This window comes from Bison bison, unplaced genomic scaffold, assembly GCF_000754665.1.
Source record: "Bison bison bison isolate TAMUID 2011002044 unplaced genomic scaffold, Bison_UMD1.0 scf7180017864040, whole genome shotgun sequence".
NCBI classification, from domain to species: domain Eukaryota; kingdom Metazoa; phylum Chordata; class Mammalia; order Artiodactyla; family Bovidae; genus Bison; species Bison bison.
The window spans coordinates 5761214-5781529 of record NW_011494612.1 but is presented as its reverse complement, the minus strand read 5'-3'; the positions used below and the strand labels follow the sequence as shown (position 1 = coordinate 5781529).

Sequence of the window (20316 nt, the reverse complement as noted above, 5' to 3'; positions counted from 1 at the left end):
CATCATCCCATAGCTAATAGATCGTGGTCCACTGTTTGCTCTATGTTGAATCAAAACACATAAACTCAAGAAAAAAAAAATGTCCACAAAATACTGTGGAAGAAAATGAAACTTAATCTTTGCTAAAGAATATATATATATATATATATATATATATATAGACACATACACGCTGATGGGCTGAAAGAACCAAAAGAGAAGGACAGAGGTACTTATTCTGGTGGATAAAAATGACTGCTATTTGTTTGAAGCCTAAAGTGCTGGTTAGGACGAAAGTATCAGCCTGCCAATCTCTAGAATTAGTGATAAGGAAGCACAGTGGTCTCTCCCCATCCCCTACTAGAGGACTTTTTAACAGAAACTTCCACTTTACAGTCAGTGGTTTAGAAACCTCAAGAATCATATAATAATTTTAGGGAAATTGAGACTGAAGAAATAATGAATGTGTTTAATGGATCAAATTACAGTGAGAATCAACATACATGTATTGAATATGTATGTGTGAAAAATGAATCTTGACCCCCTTTCCTCACACAATGCTAAAAAAGCAATCCCAGATAGCTTATAGAACTAAATGTGAAAGGGTAAATGGTAGAGATTCTAGGAAATGACATAGAAAATATCTTTGTGACTTTAGAGTAGAAAAATATTCCTTAAACAAGACACAAAAAGTTAAAAGATTGGTATATTGGACTTTGATAAAATTAAGAGCTTCTGTTATCAAAAGACATCTTAATTAAGAGAATAAAAAGGAAAGCCACAAAATAGAAGAATATATTTGTGATGCATAGAACTCACTAATGACTCATAGTCAAAATATTTAAAGAACTTCGATAAATCAGTAAGAGATAAAACAGACAATCTAGTAGAAAAATGTGCAAAAAACTGAAATAGAGATGTCACCAAAAAAGATACGCACATGGCCAATAAATATTATTAGCCTTCAGAGAAATCCAAATGTAATTCCACTATACCTTTACCAGAATGGCTAAAATTAGGACTGAAAATGCTAACAGTTGGCAAAGACATAGAGTAACACACACTGCTGGTTGGAATGTAAGTTGGTACAATCACTCTAGACAACAGTGTGGCAGTATCTCCTAAAGCAGAAAGTATGTATATCTTATACCAAATTATTTCACTCCTAGGTATATACATGGGCTTCCCAGGTGGATCTAGTGGTAGAGAACCTGTCTGCCAATGCAGGAGACGTAAAAGAGGCAGCTTCGATTCCTGGGTCAAGAAGATCCCCTGGAGGAAAGCATGGGAACTCACTCCAGTATTCTTGCCTGGAGAATCCCATGGACAAAGGAGCCTGGTGGGCTACAGTCCATAGGGTTGCAAAGAGTCGGACACAACAGAAGTGACTTAGAGCAGCACAGCACAGGTATGTAGTTAATAGAAATGTATTCATATGTTTATGCAAGACATATTCATAGAAACATTAGTCATAATAGCCCCAAACTGAGAGCAATAACAACACAATGTACTGCCAACACAGGCAGCAAAATAGATAAAGCTTGTGAATGTAATGCTGAGTAAGAAAAGTTAGACGCAAAAAAATACTTATCATAAGATTTTATTTATAAGAAGCTCAAAGACAGGCAAGGCTTACTGATGGCAATGGTGCCAGAACTCAAGATAGTGGTTATGCTCCATAATCTTCTCTGCCCTGACTGATACACTATCAAAAACTGATATATGACCTTCACTCTGAAGCTTCATGTGATAGGTACTCTCCTGCAATTCAAGAGAACATTGCTTGTGTTTCTATTTAAATTTTATATCATCTGCCTTGCTTAGTAATTAGCAATGTTCTTCTATTTTCTTTTAATGTCTGTTTTCTTCTTCTACCACTAACCCCCATCTCATTGTATACGAATATACTCACATACTACCTCATAAGGAAAATAAGGTTGCATTTCTTAAAGATACTCCTAATAAGTTATTTAAAATAGTGTTTTTACTGAAGTATAACATACATGTAAAAAAGTGAACAAATCATAATTGTATCAATTAATTTTCACAAAGTGAACAATGCCATGTAATAAACGCACAGATCAAGAAACAGCACTTTTTAGCACCCCAGTTATTACCTTCCGAAAGGTAACCAAACCCCCAAATCACAAAACAGTACTCTCTTTCTCTGAAGGAGGGTGTATTCCTGCTCCCAAATTTTGTTCAGATGTCAAAATTAATAATGCCACGCATATACCAAGATGATATGAGAAAGTTTATTACACTCTGAGGCTTTCTGAGGAGAGTAGGGAAGGCCTCCCAAGTTGCTCTAAAATTGGCTTGAGTGATCAAGAAAAGGAGACTGGCCTCAGATGTTTATGGTAGTCAAAGGATGGGGCCAGAGTGAGTGTTCCTTCATGTGAGAAGGCGCCTGAATGTTTTGGACCTCCCACCGATGTTAAAGAAAGGAGCACCCAAGATTTTTTTTTTTTTAATCAGCTTATGCAGATGTGCAACAGAAGAGAAAGAGGAGTGGTAAGGTTTAAAAGATATCAGCAGTCCTACATCAAAAAATGGAGTCAGGCTTTTTATTACATGCAGACAACCTATATTTATTTCTTGCTTGTGCTGCATGTCCATCATGGTCTGAGTGGAGCCTCTGGTCCATGACATGTTTACACTTATGCTGTCAGGGCAACCATTATCTGGAACATCGCTAATCACTTTAATGGGGGGAAAAAGCCAATCTCACACTAAATTGTAAAGCTTCTGCTGGAAAGTGACATGTGTCACTGTACTTAAATTTCATTGGCCAAATCAATTCATCTGGATGCAAAATGGTAAGAAGAGTACAGTCTACCATGTGTTTAACAGGAGGAGAACCAGAAACGATGATGAGATACACTGTTGTTACCACAGGTGGATCTTAAAGGATGACAAGGGTATTGACAGGTAAAGGAAGAACTGTGTTGACACTGAAGGAATAACATGAGCAGGGATGTGGAAGGGTAGATGGTGTGGCCCAACCAGAGATTGCTTAAAATGAACACGTGGGAGATGAGATTAGAAAGAAAGGTTCAGTTTAGTAATAAAAAGCTTTGAAAATTAAGTATCTTGGGCTTTTAGCACTGGATAGAATGAAATATTTTGAGGCTATTGAACATGTATTTTCAGTAAGAATTTACACAAATAAAAAGTCAGGAAGTTATTGTAATAGAGAAGAGTAGATCAAGGTCTGAACTAGAATGGTGGCTGTGGGAATAGGAAAGTGGAGGCTGGGGTCTTTGGTGGTCCAATTGGACATGAGGTGAGAAAGAGTAGTGAAAATTGTGCCGTTTTCTTCTATCCTGGATGAATGGAAGAATCGTGGAGACATTTCTAGGGCACAGAGGACAACATGGGGTGAATTAATAAATTTGCTTCTGAAAATGCCGAGTTTAACATAATGCAAGGACATTGCTATAGAGTGCATGTTTGTGTCCTCCCCTCAAATTTATATGTTGAAATTCTAATGCCCACTATGATGGTCTCAAGAGATGGGACTTTTGAGAGATGATTAGGTCAGGAGGGTGGGGCCATTATGAATGGATTAGTACTTTCATAAAAGAAATTCCAGAGAGTTCCTTTACCCCTTATGCCACGTGAGGAAGCAGAGAGAAGATGACTGTTTATGAACCAGCACGTGGGTCTTCAGCAGACACAGAATCTGCCAGTGCCTCCATCTTGGACATTCCATCATCCAGAGCTGTTTTTCTAAGTCACTAAATCTATGGTATTCTCTTACAGTAGCCTGAATGGTCTAAAACTGACATCCAAGTGTAGAGAAACACTCAAAAATTTTTATCTAGCACCTAAAAAAAGAAAGAGGACTAGACTTACAGATTCTAAAGTCAACATCAGATAAGATACATTGATGAGGTTGCCCAAAAAGACACTGTAAAGTTAGAAGAGAAGAAGACTGAACTTTAGAGAATGTCTACATTCAGGGAGCAGGAAGAATATAAAGAATGCTAGAAAAGAAAGCCAAGCAAAATCTATCGAATAAAGAAGGAGCACATGCTTCAGGAATAGAGACAGCTGAAGAAAAGGGGGGTGGCTTACAGTGTGTGATGCTGTTGAAAGGACACGCAGGAGGAACATCAGCACAGATATGTTGAAATGTGATGAGTGACTTGGGAAAGTAATTTTATTAATTTTTAAAGTCTTTATTGAATTTGTTACAATACTGCTTCTGTTTTATGTTTTGGTTTTTTGGCTGCGAAGCATGCAGGATTCCAGCTCCAGGAGTTAAACCCGCACCTCCGGCACTGAAGGCAAAGTCTCAACCACTCTAGTGCCAAGGAAGTCCTGGAAGGCCATTTTGGTAGAGAGGTGGGTTTAGATGGCAGGAGGGTTAGGGCGAGAAGGGGGAATAAGCGAATATAGACTACCTTTTGGTAAGTTCAAAACTGAAAAGAAGGTGAGTTATGTGTGGGAAAGCTTAGGAGAAAGGCAGAATTTCTGGAAAGCTTAGCTGTATATCTTGGCATGCTGTTCTATATACTTTCTTTAGGGCAAAGGTTTTAGTTAAAAAAAAGATTATGCTATAAATCGAACCCTTAATTCTTGGTAAATTCTAAAGTACATCATCAGTACTTTATAGGTGTGGCCAAGGAGAATTCCACAAGGGTGGGCACATGACTCAGGAGCAACCAGACAGAGTCGGCCCCGGGACTGTGTCTGGAGTGATCCAGAAATTCTTCTGCTGGGTTTTGGAAGCTGGCCGAACGTAAGCTGAGTGTGGCCAGTGGCCGTCTTTTCCATTACATGGGTTGAGCCTGCCTGAGAAAGTGCCAATGCTGAGGAAACCAGAATGAGACAGACAGAGAGACAGAGTTGGAGATAGAAACCTGGCCCCAGTGGGATCCCCTTTCAGCTGTGTCTGTTCTACATCTGTACTTTTCTGATATGTACGTTACTCAGCCCCATTTTTTGTTAAAACCAGTTTATGTTGGGTGCTCTGCCATTGCAACTGAGACAGTCCTAATATAGTACATCACCTAAAGCTAGGTACACACACTCTCCACAGGTACCTTCTATATGAGACTGGTATTTTTAAGAAATTAACATCTGTTAAAATCTGTGCATCTGTAATTACAAGAATGTCTGAAGAGAACTGGTATTTAACATTTATCTTTCCTTGGGTTGTTGATGAGTCTCACTACAGGAATAGGAAAAATGTAACGAGATAAACGTTAACTTCTGAGTCATCAGAGTACATAGTTTTCTTTGAGATATAGTTATGGAATGCATACACATCAGATTATTACACTGTTTTCCTCAAATGGAATCTTTTGAAAGAAAGCCATCACCACCAACAAAAAGGTGACATCTTTTATCTTTCTAAAGGAAAACCTTTCCATCTCTGTGATCTAATTGCAAGGTTCAAAACTCTAAGACTCTTCTACCACACTCATAGCATGACCTTTCTTATTTGTTTTTGGATTAGTTTCCAATTGACATCAGACATGGTAGCAAGAAACCCTTTCTCTTTTTTATGGTATCCAGCAGCATCAACTTGTGAATCGCAAATACTCAAACTCTCTCCTGAAGATTAGCCTTAACTAAATTGCTTGGGGACAAGAAATGAGGAATTCCTCCTCCATTTGCAGAATTAAAAAAAAAAAAAAAGAAACTAACTTTCAGAAGGAGCAGGAAGCAGCTTGTCCACAATAAATCACCAGCAAGCAAGTGTTCTGAGGACGAAAAGGTTGATATTAACAGAGGTGGCATTTTTCTTTCAGCAGAAAAGATCTCTCAGTGAATTTGGAACTGACAGCATTGAAAACCTAGTCAGCTGAGTTTGAATGCTATAAACTTAGGGAGAAATGTTATTGTGTTTTATATACTTGAACATGCTTCTTCCTCTAATTGGGAGGTAGTTGCATTCAAACGTCCAAATCATCTACAGCCCTTGTAAGCTCCACACACTTAAGACCACAGTTCACTTTTTGTTTATATGCCAAGGGGTTTTACTAATCCACTTAATTATCAGTGGGAATAAAGCATCAATGAGGATAATATTGTGGCACAATAAAGAGAAGTTCTTTGGACCCTGCTTATAATTATATAGAAATGTTCTTATTGCATTATTATATACGAGAAAGAAAAAGGCAATGGCCTGGGGGTCAGAAAACTGGTTCTTAGGGCCTGCATTACTGTTACCAATTTAGAACCATGGATAAATCCGGTAATCTCTCTGGGTCTCAGTTTTCCCAGCTGTTAACAAAAGGAGGATTCTATTGAGACATGGGTTGATGTCTTAGTTACTATTGCTATGTAACAAATTATCCCAAACTGACTGACCTAAAACAGCAACCATTTTATTGTACAAACAGGCTGTTTGGGTCAGATATTCAGGCCGTGCTCAGCTGGGCAATTCTTTAGTTTTTTGAAGCAGTTACTGAGGTCACTCAAAGGTGCTCAGCTGGAAGATGAGATATTCTTGAAGGTTGAAGACAGCCTCACTCACATTGCTTGGCAGAGATGGGTTCAGTTTGTAGGCTGGAACAGCTGCACATTGCTTGTCCAGCATGATAGCTTCTCCAGCCAGGTGGTCTCATAGTGGTCAAGCTACTTACATGGTGGCTAGCTTCTTCCAGAGCGAGCTTAGTAAGAGAACCACATAGTTCCAGTCTAGCCTTAGAAATGATACAGCATCATCTTCACTGCATACTATTTGTCACAAGCCTACCTAGATTTAAAGGCAAAGGGTATAGATCCCACGTGAAGTAGGAAATGGCAACCTACTCCAGTATTCTTGCCTAGAAAATTCTAGGGACAGAGGAGCCTGGCGGGCTGCAATCCATGGGGTTACAAAGAGTCAGATACGACTGAGCAACTGATTTCACAGATCCCATCTTTTGATGGGAGCGACGTCAAAGAATTTGGCAGCAATATATACACATTGCTGCTGTGCTGGGTCTTTGTTGCTGCATGTGGTCTTTTCTCTAGGTGTGGTGACCAGGGGCTATTCTCTGGTTGGGGTGCATGGGATTCCCATGGTGATGGCTTCTCCTGTTGCAGAGCGTGGGCTCTAGGACACATAGACTTCAGTAGTTGTGGCTCATGGGTCTAGAGTGCTAGCTCAGAAGTTGTGACCCATGAGCTTAGTTGCCTCATAACATGTGGAATCTTCCCAGACCAGGGAGTGAACCCATGTCTCCTGCATTGGCAGGTAGATTCTTAATGACTAGACCACCAGACAAATCCAATGGCAGCTGTATTTTAAAACCACCACAACTACTTAGATGGTTCCAAATATTACTTTTCATTATTATTTTCCAGGATTGTCTACATTCCCATATTTCTTTAATTCATTCATCACATATTTTAGTCCCTACTCTGGATCAGACATATTGGGTAAAATTGAAAAGCAAAACAGAAAGATGATTTCTGCTCTTACGCTCCTTATAGTCCAATGAGGGGAACACACATTAATAGAGTTTGAGAAAGTATACAATTACAAACTCTGCTAAGTGCTACCAGAATCTCTGTGGTTTCACAACAGAGAGACTGGTTCAATCAAGATGCTGAGTCTCCCCAAGGAAAGAATTTGAAATCTAAAGAATGTGTTGGGGTTGGCTCCGTGAAAAGTATAAATACATCATCACACAAGGCTTCCTCTTGTTGCCATGTTTCCCCTAAATCTTAGTTTCCTAACTCAGAAGACTCTTTTTCTCTACTCTACTTGATTACTCCTTATTGTTGTTCAGTTGCTAAGCCACGTCCAACTCTTTACAACTCCATGGACTGTAGCACACCAGGCTTCTTTGTCCTTCACTATCTCCTAGAATTTGCTCAAAGTTATGTCCACTGAGTTGGTTATGCCATCCAACCATCTCCTCTGCTGCCTCACCCTTCTCCTCCTGCCCTCAATCTTTCTCAGCATCAGGGTGTTTTCCAATGAGTCTATCTCTTTAGCAGTAGTTTATTTTGGAATTTACATGTTTAAATGTACCCAACCTCTTAATGTTCTTGTCCCCAGAACTTCTACTGGCTCCCTACTATTTGCTGCTGCTGCTGCTGCTGCTGCTAAGTCGCTTCAGTCGTGTCCGACTCTGTGCAACCCCATAGACGCAGCCCACCAGGCTCCCCCTGTCCCTGGAATTCTCCAGGCAAGAACCCTGGAGTGGGCCGCCATTTCCATCTCCAATGCATGCTAGATAGAATTAATTGGATTAGTACGGCACGGGAGGCCCTACATTTGCTGGCTCCATCCTAACTTCCTGGCCTCGTCTCCTCCTGCCCTATTTGTATCTATGCTCCAGCCGTACCAACCTCCTTGCTATTTATTCCCAGGGCATGCATTAATTTTCACGCCTCTGTGTTTTTGTTCTCACTGATCTCTCTCTGAGGTGAGCTTCCCCCTGCCCCATGTCTCACTAGTATACTATTCACCCACTAGTATTCTAGTATTCATCTTTCCATGTGTTGCTTTAGGGCCATCTACATTAAAATCTATCCTAATCTCTGGGTATGGTTACTCTATCCTCTAAGTGTTCTCTATAGCTCTTTCCTGATACTTCTTTTCCATTCTGCTTTGTTAGCTCTTTTCTGACCCCACTAAATTTTAGGATCCTTAAAGATAGGAACCATTAAAAAAATCATGCCCTCCAAAGAGTCTGTTGTGGTACTTTCCCCATAGCAAGCATTCAATAATTGTTTGCAGAATGAAAAAATGAATGAATATGTATCATTTTGATCAGGTTAGAGGCATACAAAGTGCAAGGACCTTTCCTACCTTTATGTATATTCAGCATTTAGCATAGTGGGTGGTACCCAATATTGATATGTTGTTGTTGTTGTTAAGTCACTCAGTCTGACTCTTTGCGACTCCATGGACTGTAGCTCGCCAGGCTCCTCTGTCCATGGGATTCCCCAGGCAAGCACGCTGGAGTGGATTGCGCATGCATGCTAAGTCACTTCAGTCGTGTCTGATTCTCTGCAACCCTGTGGACTGTAGCCCGAAGGCTCCTCTTTTCATGGGATTCTCCAGGCAAGAATACTGCAGTGGGTTGTCACCCTCTCCTCCAGAGGATCTTCTTGACCCAGGGATTGAACTCACATCTCTTATGTCTCCTGCATTGGCAGGCAGGTGCTTTACCACTAGCACCGCCTGGAAATCCCACCCAATATTTCACTGTAAATAAATGTAGAGCTTTCACTCGTAAACCACTGAATCTATTAAAATGCCTTGCACACAAAGCTGGGTACATTTTTAAGCACTTAACACTAAATGATAAATTCTTTGAGACAGGAATTGTGTCTTCTATGTGTTTTATACTCTCAGATATTGTTTTATATATACAAATCACTGACAAATAAAAGTGCTTGTAAGTCATTCCTTGAGTTCAAAAGTTATTCAGATAGTGTTCGTGTTTATTATATACACATCTCTCTGCTAAACAATATGTGAATATATATTGTATATATACACAGACATTAGAACTCTGGTCAAACATATTTGCCATGGATTGGGATATGCTATGAAGGAAGTAATCTCTCCTAAAAAGTAATAACCACTTCTAGTAAGCCTTTGCTATAATAACTCAATACGCCTTAAGTAGGTCTCAATCTTGTCCTTTAGTTTTGCTATTACAAAAATGTTGCCACTGTACTTGTTCCCACATTGGTCTTTATTGTATTTGAAGAGGGTGAAAATGATGACTATCTGTGTAGAGTGGTGGAGCCAAAAAGCTGGAAGCAGAACTGATGATCATAAAGTGACAAATAATTAGAGTTAGAAGGGGCTAGAAGACTAGTGGGTCCAGGTCATTTATTCTAGTGGTGAAGCAACTGAGGTTCAAGTTCATACTCTTGCTTTTGTATCCCATGATACTCAATTTGAGGGATTCAGAAGTTAAAAGGGTGGACTTCACAGATTAAAGGAAGCACAAAGCTTATTGATGGTTTTTCCTCAAGGGTCTCTTCCAAACAGCACGGTTTCAGAACACACCTGTTGGATCCCAGTCAGAATTTAGTAAGCACACACTTATTTAGACCACAAATGACATTATCCATCTATCTTGGAAAGCATAGTGCTCACCCCACGACCTCTCAACGGTTGCTAAGATGTCCCCTGATTTCATCGACCTCTGTATGTCTTGGTGCCTTGACCTTTAAGGCTCTCTGGTGCCAGAATGTCTGCAGCTGTAGGATCAAAGACCCACAAGGGGAAAAATCCACTTTTAACTGAGATGGAGATTGGATGAGTTATTAGGAAAAACAGCTATATACCCGGGAAACCTTGTTCCTCTGGAAAATGCTTGAACTGTAACCCATATATAAACATCAAGCCCTAAGATCTAAATACAACACAAGCCAGAGACAGTCTCCTGCCTACCAGGCAGGAGTCACATTTAATCTGCCTTCCAAAATGACTTGAAGTGCCCAGCACATAGTAAGTGCTTAATAAATATCTGTGAAATAAATTGAATGAATGAGGTGGCATGAAATGAAAGAAACGAACAAAGCAAAATTATGAGCAAAAGATCAAGTGAGAAGTTAACATTTTTAAAAATAGTGAGTTAGATATTTAAGTGTAAGCCCCCAAATTAAATCTAAGTTCTTTTTGTAGTTTACTAGCAATCAAGGCAAAATGGCAATGCAGTGGGCTTTGCCTAGTTGTTAGTGTGGAAAAGAATATGTCATTCCAGGGCGTCACGTTTTCTCTTTTCTATCTCTTAGGGAAAGTTGAGTTGTGTGAGAAATCTTCTTATGACCCCAAAGTGACATTTACATCTTAAGGAAATGTGAAGATTCTTCTTTGGTTTGCAGCCAAAGTGACTTTCATCGACAGTTTGGTAATCCCCCTCCCAAGTGTCGTCCAGAGTCTTGCTTAAAGAGAGGAACTCCATTCTGGTTACCATTCCTTCCCTGGCTGCCTGTAACTGCCGATTCTCCAAAATCCTCAGCTAGGACCTACTGTTTGAAACTGAACCTCAGAGCATTCTTAAAATATTTTCTAAGCCCTCTCTCCTTACAGATGCCCTTCTTCCACTAGTCTTATGGACTGAGACGCTAGGATATTTTTGCAGTACTATACTTAGCGTGGCTTATAATCCTTGACCATGTTATCTCAGGCGCTCCCTAAGAATCCCTTAACAAATAAAGTAACCCGAGTAGAATAAAATCCTTGTTGATTGATTGATCTGAGGCTTGCAGTGCACTCAGCCCAGTCTTGCTTTACAGCTCTGTCCTCTGGCTCCCTCTCATTCTCTTTCCACTTAGATATATTCCCCTATTTACAACTAAGCTCCATATTTTTCTTCCTGTTTTTCTCTATCTCTGTAATAGTGTCCATCTCCTTATCTGAAGTAATAATTCAACTTTGAGCTTATCTTCTTCACGATATTTGCCAAACAAAGCAAATTGTGAGTATTTGCAACTTTAAACTCATTTATAACACTGGCATATATTTCTTTTAGCCCCAGAATTTGGGGACTAAAAGGACCTTAAAATTAATTTTAACTCCTTTGTCTTTTGGATGAGAAAACTTAAGACCACAAAGGTAAAACAGTTTTCTTTTCAATGCCTAGCCTAGTAAATACTGAACCCATTAAAATTTCTTTGTGGTGTTTATTTTCTTAATCATCTCTGTTTTGTGGACTAGGAGATTTCATTTCCTAATTCTTTACACCTTGTCCTGTGGCTAGTACCCTACGTATTCTCAATCAACAATAAACTCATGAACTAAATCAAATGATATCATTAATTTATATTTTATTTCACCTGAAAAGAAGTAATGAATTAATAAATAAATTAGAGTTCCTTTAAAATAAAAGTAAAATACATAAAACCTCTCTGTCATTTGGTTATTTCAAGGCAAAGTTGATAACAGGTGAGTTTTTCCACAGTTCTACGTCAGTCTCATCATTATGGCATATTAATTACCAACACTTTTTTTCACCTATCAATCCTGACAACGCTTTATACTAAAAATATCTATTTTGATACTATGAATTTAAAAAGCCATCATGATTAGGTAAACAATCTATCCAGTGGATAAATTCCCTTTTTTAGGATGCCAAATGGGCAATGAGAGTCTTGTTTATGAGAAGTAGATTTATAGAAAAGAAAAACAAATCAGCCTGTGCAGAAGCTTCTACAAACAGGAGATGTGAGATGTGTTCAGAACAAAGAAGGGGTCATCCTTAAAAAACACAAGAAGCTTTGATCTGTTTCCCTGCCTAGAGCAAGGTGAAAGGGTAGAGTCTTAAACAACTCTCATCTGTGTATTTAAGTTAAATGACACTTTCAACATGTACGGGCAAGCAGAAGGGTTACTGAAATGGCAAAAATACCAGCTCTAGGCCTGGTGACTATACAAATAGGTCAAAAGTAAAATAAATTCCTTTTTATTCCTCATAGGTTTAACTATAGGAAATAATGTGTCCTCAAAAGGGAGTGATCAGATAGTACAAGAATGCAAATTTGGCAGAGTACTAAAACCCCAGTAATTTCGGACATTTTACATTCTTGCCCATAATTTAAAGTTCCATACTTCTTTCTAGGCTTGTTACGCTTCCTAGGCTTGTAACCACCCATACTTTTGACAGACCTTGGAAACAGTGACTCATTTACAAAGACCCGAGTATTTGAGAGAACACCCACAGGATAATGAAAGAAAGGTGTGACAACTATGCTTGTTTTGGCTCATCCTGGGGAAATGTACGAGCCCTTCGTGCATTTGTGCATGTTCAGTCGTGTCCGACTCTTTGAGACCCCCATGGACTGTAGCTGGCCAGGTTCCTCTGTCCATGGGATTTCCCAGGCAAGAATATTGGAGTGGGTTGCCATTTCTTCCTTCAGGGGATCTTACTGACCCAGGGATTGAACTCTTATCTCCTGTACTGGCAGGTGGATTCTTAACCACCCTTCCTATTGGGAAACCCCTTATAAGCCCTTCAGATATTTGCACATTTTTCCAGAGATAGCACATTTGTCACTACAAGGTCCATCCAGTTACTATGTAATGATTTATAGATGTGAATACTGTGTAAACTGTGTCTCAGAGCATCTCTGACGTCTATCCACTCAGCTGCAGTAGAGAGCTTAAATCTGTTTGGCAAACCTACATAATATCTAGAAACGTTGCTTCTATGTGTAACTTCATCCTAGTTCTAGGACTTTTCATTTCTGAAATCAGAGGTGTTTGCTATTTTGGTAGTAGAAACTTGCCTGCTCACTCTCCTCCACTGACATGCAAGTGAATTAGTGTTATTAATAATTCTGTGCTAAAATGGACAAAAGAAGCATCATGAATCTGGGGTTTTTTTTCTGTCACATCTATGGTCTTTGCTTGGCAGATTCCACCACCTCCCCAGAAGGATCCAAGAAGAGAGACAAAGAAAAGAAAAATGACAGAAGATGATAAGGCATGGTTATCATCAGTCAGGAGAATAGGCACTTGTTCACTTGTTTCCAGGCAGTACTCACCAGGTATTCAGCCCCCAGAACCCATGTCCGAGGCAGAAACTCAGTTATTGAACTAAATCACAAGGCCACATGTAGAGAAGCAAGGGCGAGTCGATGTGGAGTCCCAGGGGACTGGCCCGAGGTCTTCTTGCCTTGATCGTGTCTCTAAGCAGGTCTGTCTGCATGTGGAGCCCAGAGCAGGGTCTACCATGTGGGGAACAGTCAGGCCACTACAGTTGTGCAACTTGCACATGAGTGCACCTGGCCAGGCTGAACTCTAGCTTAGAGCTCCTATTCGCCAAGCACGGTGCCTCACACTGCGTGTGTTGACTTACGGGAAGCACCTGTTAAAAATCCCTAAAGGACTCCCTATGTACTTGGGTGACCCAGTTAGGAGGTGGATGTGGCCCAGAGCTCATTATTAGGCAGGTCTTCCAATGCACACTTCTAGAGATCTTTGAAGATGTTATGGGTGTCTCTGTAACTGCAGGTATAACATCTTCAAGGCTATCTCTAGAAGTGTGAATTTGAAGATTGAAAGCAAAAGACTGGCTCATCACTCTCCTTCACACTGTGTCCCGTTCACTACCAGAACATCTATCGCTGGTTGTGAGATGTTTGTGTGAATCCGAAAAAGGGAGATCGAACCCCTCACCAGCCACCATGGTTTAATAGTTGGAGAGTGAGCCAGATTTGAGTCCCGCTCTGCCTCTGGCCAACCTGCACAGTCACCCTTGGTGGCTCTGCCTATATGCCAGTTTTAAAATAACTCTGTAAATCATTTTGCAAATGGCAAAATTATATTCTCTTTGCCTAAAGTATTAAATGCTGTCACAACTAAAAAATTCCACAAGTTTTGTAACTATGTTTTAGCACATCTGTATCTTAAATGTATCAGGACTGTCACTAAATAGAAGTGGCCAGGATCTCTCTCTCTCTCTCACTAACCTCTGGGAAGCCCTGGCCAAGGAACAGGAGGGAGGGTGGCAGGAGCTAGAGTGAGGCAAGGCTGACACCTTCCACTGCAAGCACTGTAGCTAAAAGGCTGCTTGTCAGCTCTAATCATTTTTCCTGCAGGAAATGTCATTGCTTCATTGCATTGCAAGAAAATGATGTCATGGTGTGGGGCCCTGATCCATTTCCTGACTTTTAACCTGAATCTTGTAACCTTTTTCAGCTGTACTGTACCCAGAAAAAAATGAAATGCATTGAATGTAAAGGCCAGTGTGTCTCATTAAGGCCTCTGAGGTTCCACGATGGGGGTGACTTCTGCATATGCATTAATGATCAAAATACAGTTTTGTTTGGGTGTTACATTCTCGGTATGGCATGGGCCCAGGACACATCTTTAAGATGTATCTGTGATTTCTTGGCAGAAACCTTTGCTATACTGAGTGAAATTAGTGGGGACAATGTTAAATTTAATTAGGAAGCCTTGCTTAGTTTTGGCTTTGTGGTGGTGGTCTTCGCTGTTAAATTCTGTGTGAACATGCATAATGGTCCCTGAACTGATATTTAAAATTTTACATACTGCATTTGTGTCTCCGTGTCTTAGGATTGGTTACAACCCCAGCCTAAATGACATTATTAAGCTATTTCCTGGAATGTCAAGGGTTGAAATTGCCCTGTCAAGAACGACTCTGTTCTTTCAGGGTTTCAGAGAGCAAGGGCTCAGATTGCATTCTTGCTCTGTTATTGTAAGTTTTTCCCTGGCAGGAAACCACTAGATCTCAGAAAATTTGCATATATCCAATGAGAGTGATCTCCTGTATGGAGGTTTTCAAGATTGCATGACAACACTGTGGAAGAATCTCATATGGGGAAAGGGGATTTTTTTTTGTTTTCCCCAAGCCCCATTTTAAATAGTTTCCTTCCCACAAGCTGATGTGTCCACATTCAGAGTTATAAGTAACCCAGCCTATTTTCCCGCCTTGGCGCCTGCCACTAGTCCAGTTATATCAACAGCCCCACAAAACTGAGAACAGGCTGTTTAAAGTAAAAGTGCCTTATTCTTTGCACTCTGTAAAGCAAATTTTTGGGAGTGGGCATGTGTAAGCTAGAGTGTGAGCTTCTCTGACATAATCTGTAAAATGATGCTAATCTGGATTAGAATGATGCCTGGGAAGATTAAAAGAAAGTAAATTTAGTAAGATGTACTTTAGATGTACTTTAAAGAAATTAGAGATATCTACACATATACTTTGGAGAAGGCAATGGCACCCCACTCCAGTACTCTTGGCTGGAAAATCCCATGAACGGAGGAGCCTGGTACGCTGCAGTCCATGGGGTTGCTAAGAGTCAGACACGACTGAGCGACTTCACTTTCACTTTTCACTTTCGTGCATTGGAGAGGGAAATGGCAACCCACTCCAGTGTTCTTGCCTGGAGAAACCCAGGGACAGGGGAGCCTGGTGGGCTGCCGTCTCTGGGGTCGCACAGAGTCGGACATGACTGAAGCGACTTAGCAGCAGCAGCATGTGATGATGAGCATTAATCGTTTAGTTTCCCCAGGCAAAGGCATAGCAAAAAACCCAGTACTCTGTACTTGCAAGAGCTATAAATAACCGGACATATTTCTTTATTTCTGATTAACAGTTTATACGTGGGATTCCAGTTAACCTAAAGCACTTGCTGTTGGCCTACTTCTCTTATGTATCCATTTGGGATCCTCAGAATTGTGCACATTTTGCTGGGAGTCACTTGCAAAAGTTCCAAGAAGTGACTATTGGATTTACCGACCCAACAGTTAGTGCTACAGGGGCTGGAACGCCAACTATTGATAAAATGCCCAGATTGTTGTTATTTAGTCGCTAAGTCTTGTCTGACTCTTTGTGACTCCATAGACTGTAGCCGTCAGGCTCCTCCGTCCATAGGATTTCCCAGGCAAGAATACTTAAGTGGGTTGCCATTTCCTCCTCCAGGGGATCTTCTTGACCCAGGGATCGAAACTGTGTCTCCTGCTTGGCAGGCAGATTCTTTACCACTGAGCCACCTGGGAAGTCCAATCATACTCATACCAGTCTTAAAAATGCCTGAGTCACCTTAAATCCTTTTAGAACAGAATAGGATATAAATAGGAAAACAAAATGTAAGAAGACAAATAAGTAGCCATGGTGCCCAATACTAGCTGGGAATGCTCAATTAATATTAAAATCAATTCAGATAATATACTGATAAAATTGAAGTCCCTACCTGTATAATCACCAGGCCTGGGGCTAGATACCTTATTACTGCATTAAGTGACAGATAAACATGTGTTGATTTGTGAGCTACCACTGGGAAGCACCTTAAAGGCTTCCATACACCAGCAATTGAGCTGTGTGTCTTTGAACATGTCACTTAGCCTCTCTGAATGTTAAGTTTTCATTTGTAGAATGAAGGTATTTAGCATTGTTATGTCTATGGTGTTAGGTCAAAAATTTTCTGTACTTCTCCATTCTCAAAAGAATGGACTTTTTAGAGACTTATATTCAAAGGTATGTAATAACTGTGTTGAATAAACCAATATCACTTGACACTAATTTTGAGTGCTTACCGTGTGTAAAATAGATAGCTAGTAGGAAATTGCTGTGCAGCACAGGGAACTCAGCTTGGTGCTCTGTGACAGCCTTAGAGGGGTGTGAGGTTGGATCAAAAGGGAGGAGATATATATATATATACATATAGCTGATTCACTTTGTTGTACAGCAGAAACCAACACAATTTTCTAAAGCAATTATCCTCCAATTTAAAAAAATAAATACATAATAACTTAAAAAAAAATTTGAGTGCTTAGGCTTTCTGCTTGACTCATATATGCTTGACTCATATAGTATCACTGAATTCTCTCTGCAGGTCTGGGGATTAGCCTTGAGCATTAGCTCCATTTGATTAGGGAGGAAACAGAGTCTATTGCCTTAAATGACAGAGGGCCAGGAGCTGAATCCAGGTATTTTTCATTCCGAGGTTGCATCCATTCTCGGCTACACTACACCAGTGCATCTCAAACTTTAGTGTGCATCAGGATGACCTGGAGGAGGGCTTCCTAAAATAGAGTGTGGGACCCAACACTAGAGTCTCCAGTTATTACACATTCCCAGCTGATGTTGCAGATCTTAGAACCACATTTGAGAACCACTGAACTGTGCTCTCAAGGGCTACAGATGCAAGACCAAGACATAGAGACTGTGAAAAGCAGGTCTCCAGCCAAGACAAGAAAGACTTCTACATTTAGAGCCATTCAATAGCTGTCTAGTCAAGGCTATGGTTTTTCCAGTGGTCATGTATGGATGTGAGAGTTGGACTGTGAAGAAGACTGAGCACCGAAAAATTGATGCTTTTGAACTGTGGTGTTGGAGAAGACTCTGGAGAGTCCCTTGGACTGCAAGGAGATCCAACCAGTCCATTCTGAAGGAGATCAGCCCTGGGATTTCTTTGGAAGGAATGATGCTAAAGCTGAAACTCCAGTATTTGGCCACCTCATGCAAAAAGTTGACTCATTGGAAAAGACTCTGATGCTGGGAGGGATTGGGGGCAGGAGGAGAAGGGGACGACAGAGGATGAGACGGCTGGATGGCATCACTGACTCGATGGATGTGAGTCTGAGTGAACTCGGAAAGTTGGTGATGGACAAGGAGGCCTGGCATGCTGCAATTCATGGGGTCGCAAAGAGTCGGACACGACTGAGTGACTGAACTGAACTGAACTGAATAGCTGATGGAGGATGCCTTTTGGAAATGGCTGAGCTGTCAGGAGCATATGGATCTTGGATAGTTGATGAAAATTTGATCTAAAGTCCTCTACCAAAGTGTTAGTTGCTAAGTCATTTCCAACTCTTTGTGACCCCATAGACCGAAGAGCCTGGTAGCCTGCAGTCCATGGGGTCGCGAAGAGTCGGACACTACTGAGAGACTTCACTTTCACTTTTCACTTTCATGCATTGGAGAAGGAAATGGCAATCCACTCCAGTATTCTTGCCTGGAGAATCCCAGGGACGGAGGAGCCTGTTGGGCTGCCATCTATGGGGTCGCACAGAGTCAGACACAACTGCCGTGACTTAGCAGCAGCAGCAGCAGACTGTAGCCCATCAGGCTCTTCTGTCCATAGAATTCTCCAGCCAAGAATAGTGGAGTGGGTAGTCATTCCCTTCTCCAAGGAATCTTCCTGACCCAGGGATCAAACCCTGGTCTCCCATATTACAGGCAGATTCTTTACTGTCTGAGCCACCAGGGAAGCCCAACTAAAGTCCTTTCTAATTAATTAAACTGTTTGTCCTAAGTGCCAAAGACCAGCTATAGAGAGGTCAGGAGGGAGGGCCATAGGCCTCCTGCAGGAGACCTTTCTCATTATGCCCACAATTCAATTGTGCTTTGAAGATTTAGAATCACTTCCGTAATGGCAATGAAGAAAGGCTGAAAAGCATTTCCTTAATTTGGATAATATGAAATTACAGTTTAACGGAACATCACACAAAGAACAAGAGGAACTTAAAACATTTATTCACTTCTATTTCTATTTCAAATTTTAAAATTCTATGACAACAATGACGTAATTTCACTTTTTGTATCATAGCATATAAATCAGAAAAAGGTTAAGCATCAAAGGGCTAAAGTGTACAGTTATTTCAATTTTTACTTTATAAGAACATAGAGGAAAAAAGTTTAAAGATCAAAATAATTTTAGAAATATCTCAAAATAATGGTCACAAATATGACAAATTTAAGAAGAACATTGCTTCAAATTTATTGTCCATTCTTTTGACCCTAGGAAGAAAAAAATACAATACTGTTTATTTCTACAATTTATCAAAGAAAATAGAGTGTCATTTCTGACATTTAATTTAGCCTTTTTTATGTCACAGGAACCCAGTGAAGAATGACTCAAGTAACAGCATCATGGTACCGCTTAAGGATTTAAAGGGAATCACTAGAGAGAACAAAATTGGTGATACTGGTGGAGGGGCATGGCAGAGAAATATAAAAAAAGACCTACGTGTGTCATAAAATATCTGGCATACGCATGAAACGGTCTGGAAGAACCACTACTTTTGTGGGCAGGGTTGTCTATGGAGTGGGGACTCTCTCTGTTCATTGTCTCTTTTGGTCATTTGTTGTTTATTTTGTCTGCTTTGGGTTTTTTTGATAATTACAGAAGGCTAAAGGGCACGTTCTGAAATCTTGACTGAGCCAAGAATTTAAATTTGATTAGAATCGAGGGGAAGAAAGCAAACGCGTGAGGACTTGTCAAATACTATGCTCAGTGTGAGGCTCTTAATAGTAATTATATCATTTCATTTTTCAACATGTGAGGTAGGTGTTGTCTCCATTTTACCAACAGGGAAACTTAGGCTCAAAGAGGTTTCAATATTGATTTGTTCAAGGCTACTCAAATAGTGGATGATAGAAGAAGCCATCACCCTTCAAGCTGTTTGACTTAAACAGTATATATCAGGTTCTGCGTGTAGCCTACTACTGAAAGCAACTCTTCAGTAAACCACCACTCCCTGGTTGTTATTGTTTTTCAGTGGCTCAGTCATGTCCGACTCTCTGTGACCCTATGGAGTGCAGCAGAGAATCCAAATCTACTTTTCTATGTATTCATTTCTGGAGATTCTACTTGGATTCCATGACCATAGTAAATTTCCCCATGACATGTAAATTGTCTTTACATTTAAAATTCTCCTGCTGTAGGTTTAAGTAAGATTTTAGTTATGGCTAGAGGAAAAGGAGTACGTCAAGGCTATATATTGTCACTCTGCTTATTTAACTCATATGCAGAGTACACCATGAGAAACGCTGGGCTGGAAGAAGCACAAGCTGGAATCAAGATTGCCAGGAGAAATATCAATAACTTCAGATATGCAGATGACACCACCCTTAGGGCAGAAAGTGAAGAGGAACTAAAAAGTCTCTTGATGAAAGT

The 20316-nt window shown here is 40.4% G+C and overlaps 1 protein-coding gene across 1 annotated transcript in view; it reads right to left on the bottom strand.

The window, feature by feature from the left end:
- The window catches only part of TMEM212 (transmembrane protein 212), a 52172-nt gene that overhangs the window by 13719 nt on the left and 18137 nt on the right, over window positions 1-20316 (bottom strand). Inside the window, 1 exon segment of the mRNA XM_010835280.1 lies at window positions 9556-9670. Within this exon segment, the coding sequence (XP_010833582.1) occupies window positions 9556-9670 (115 nt within the window).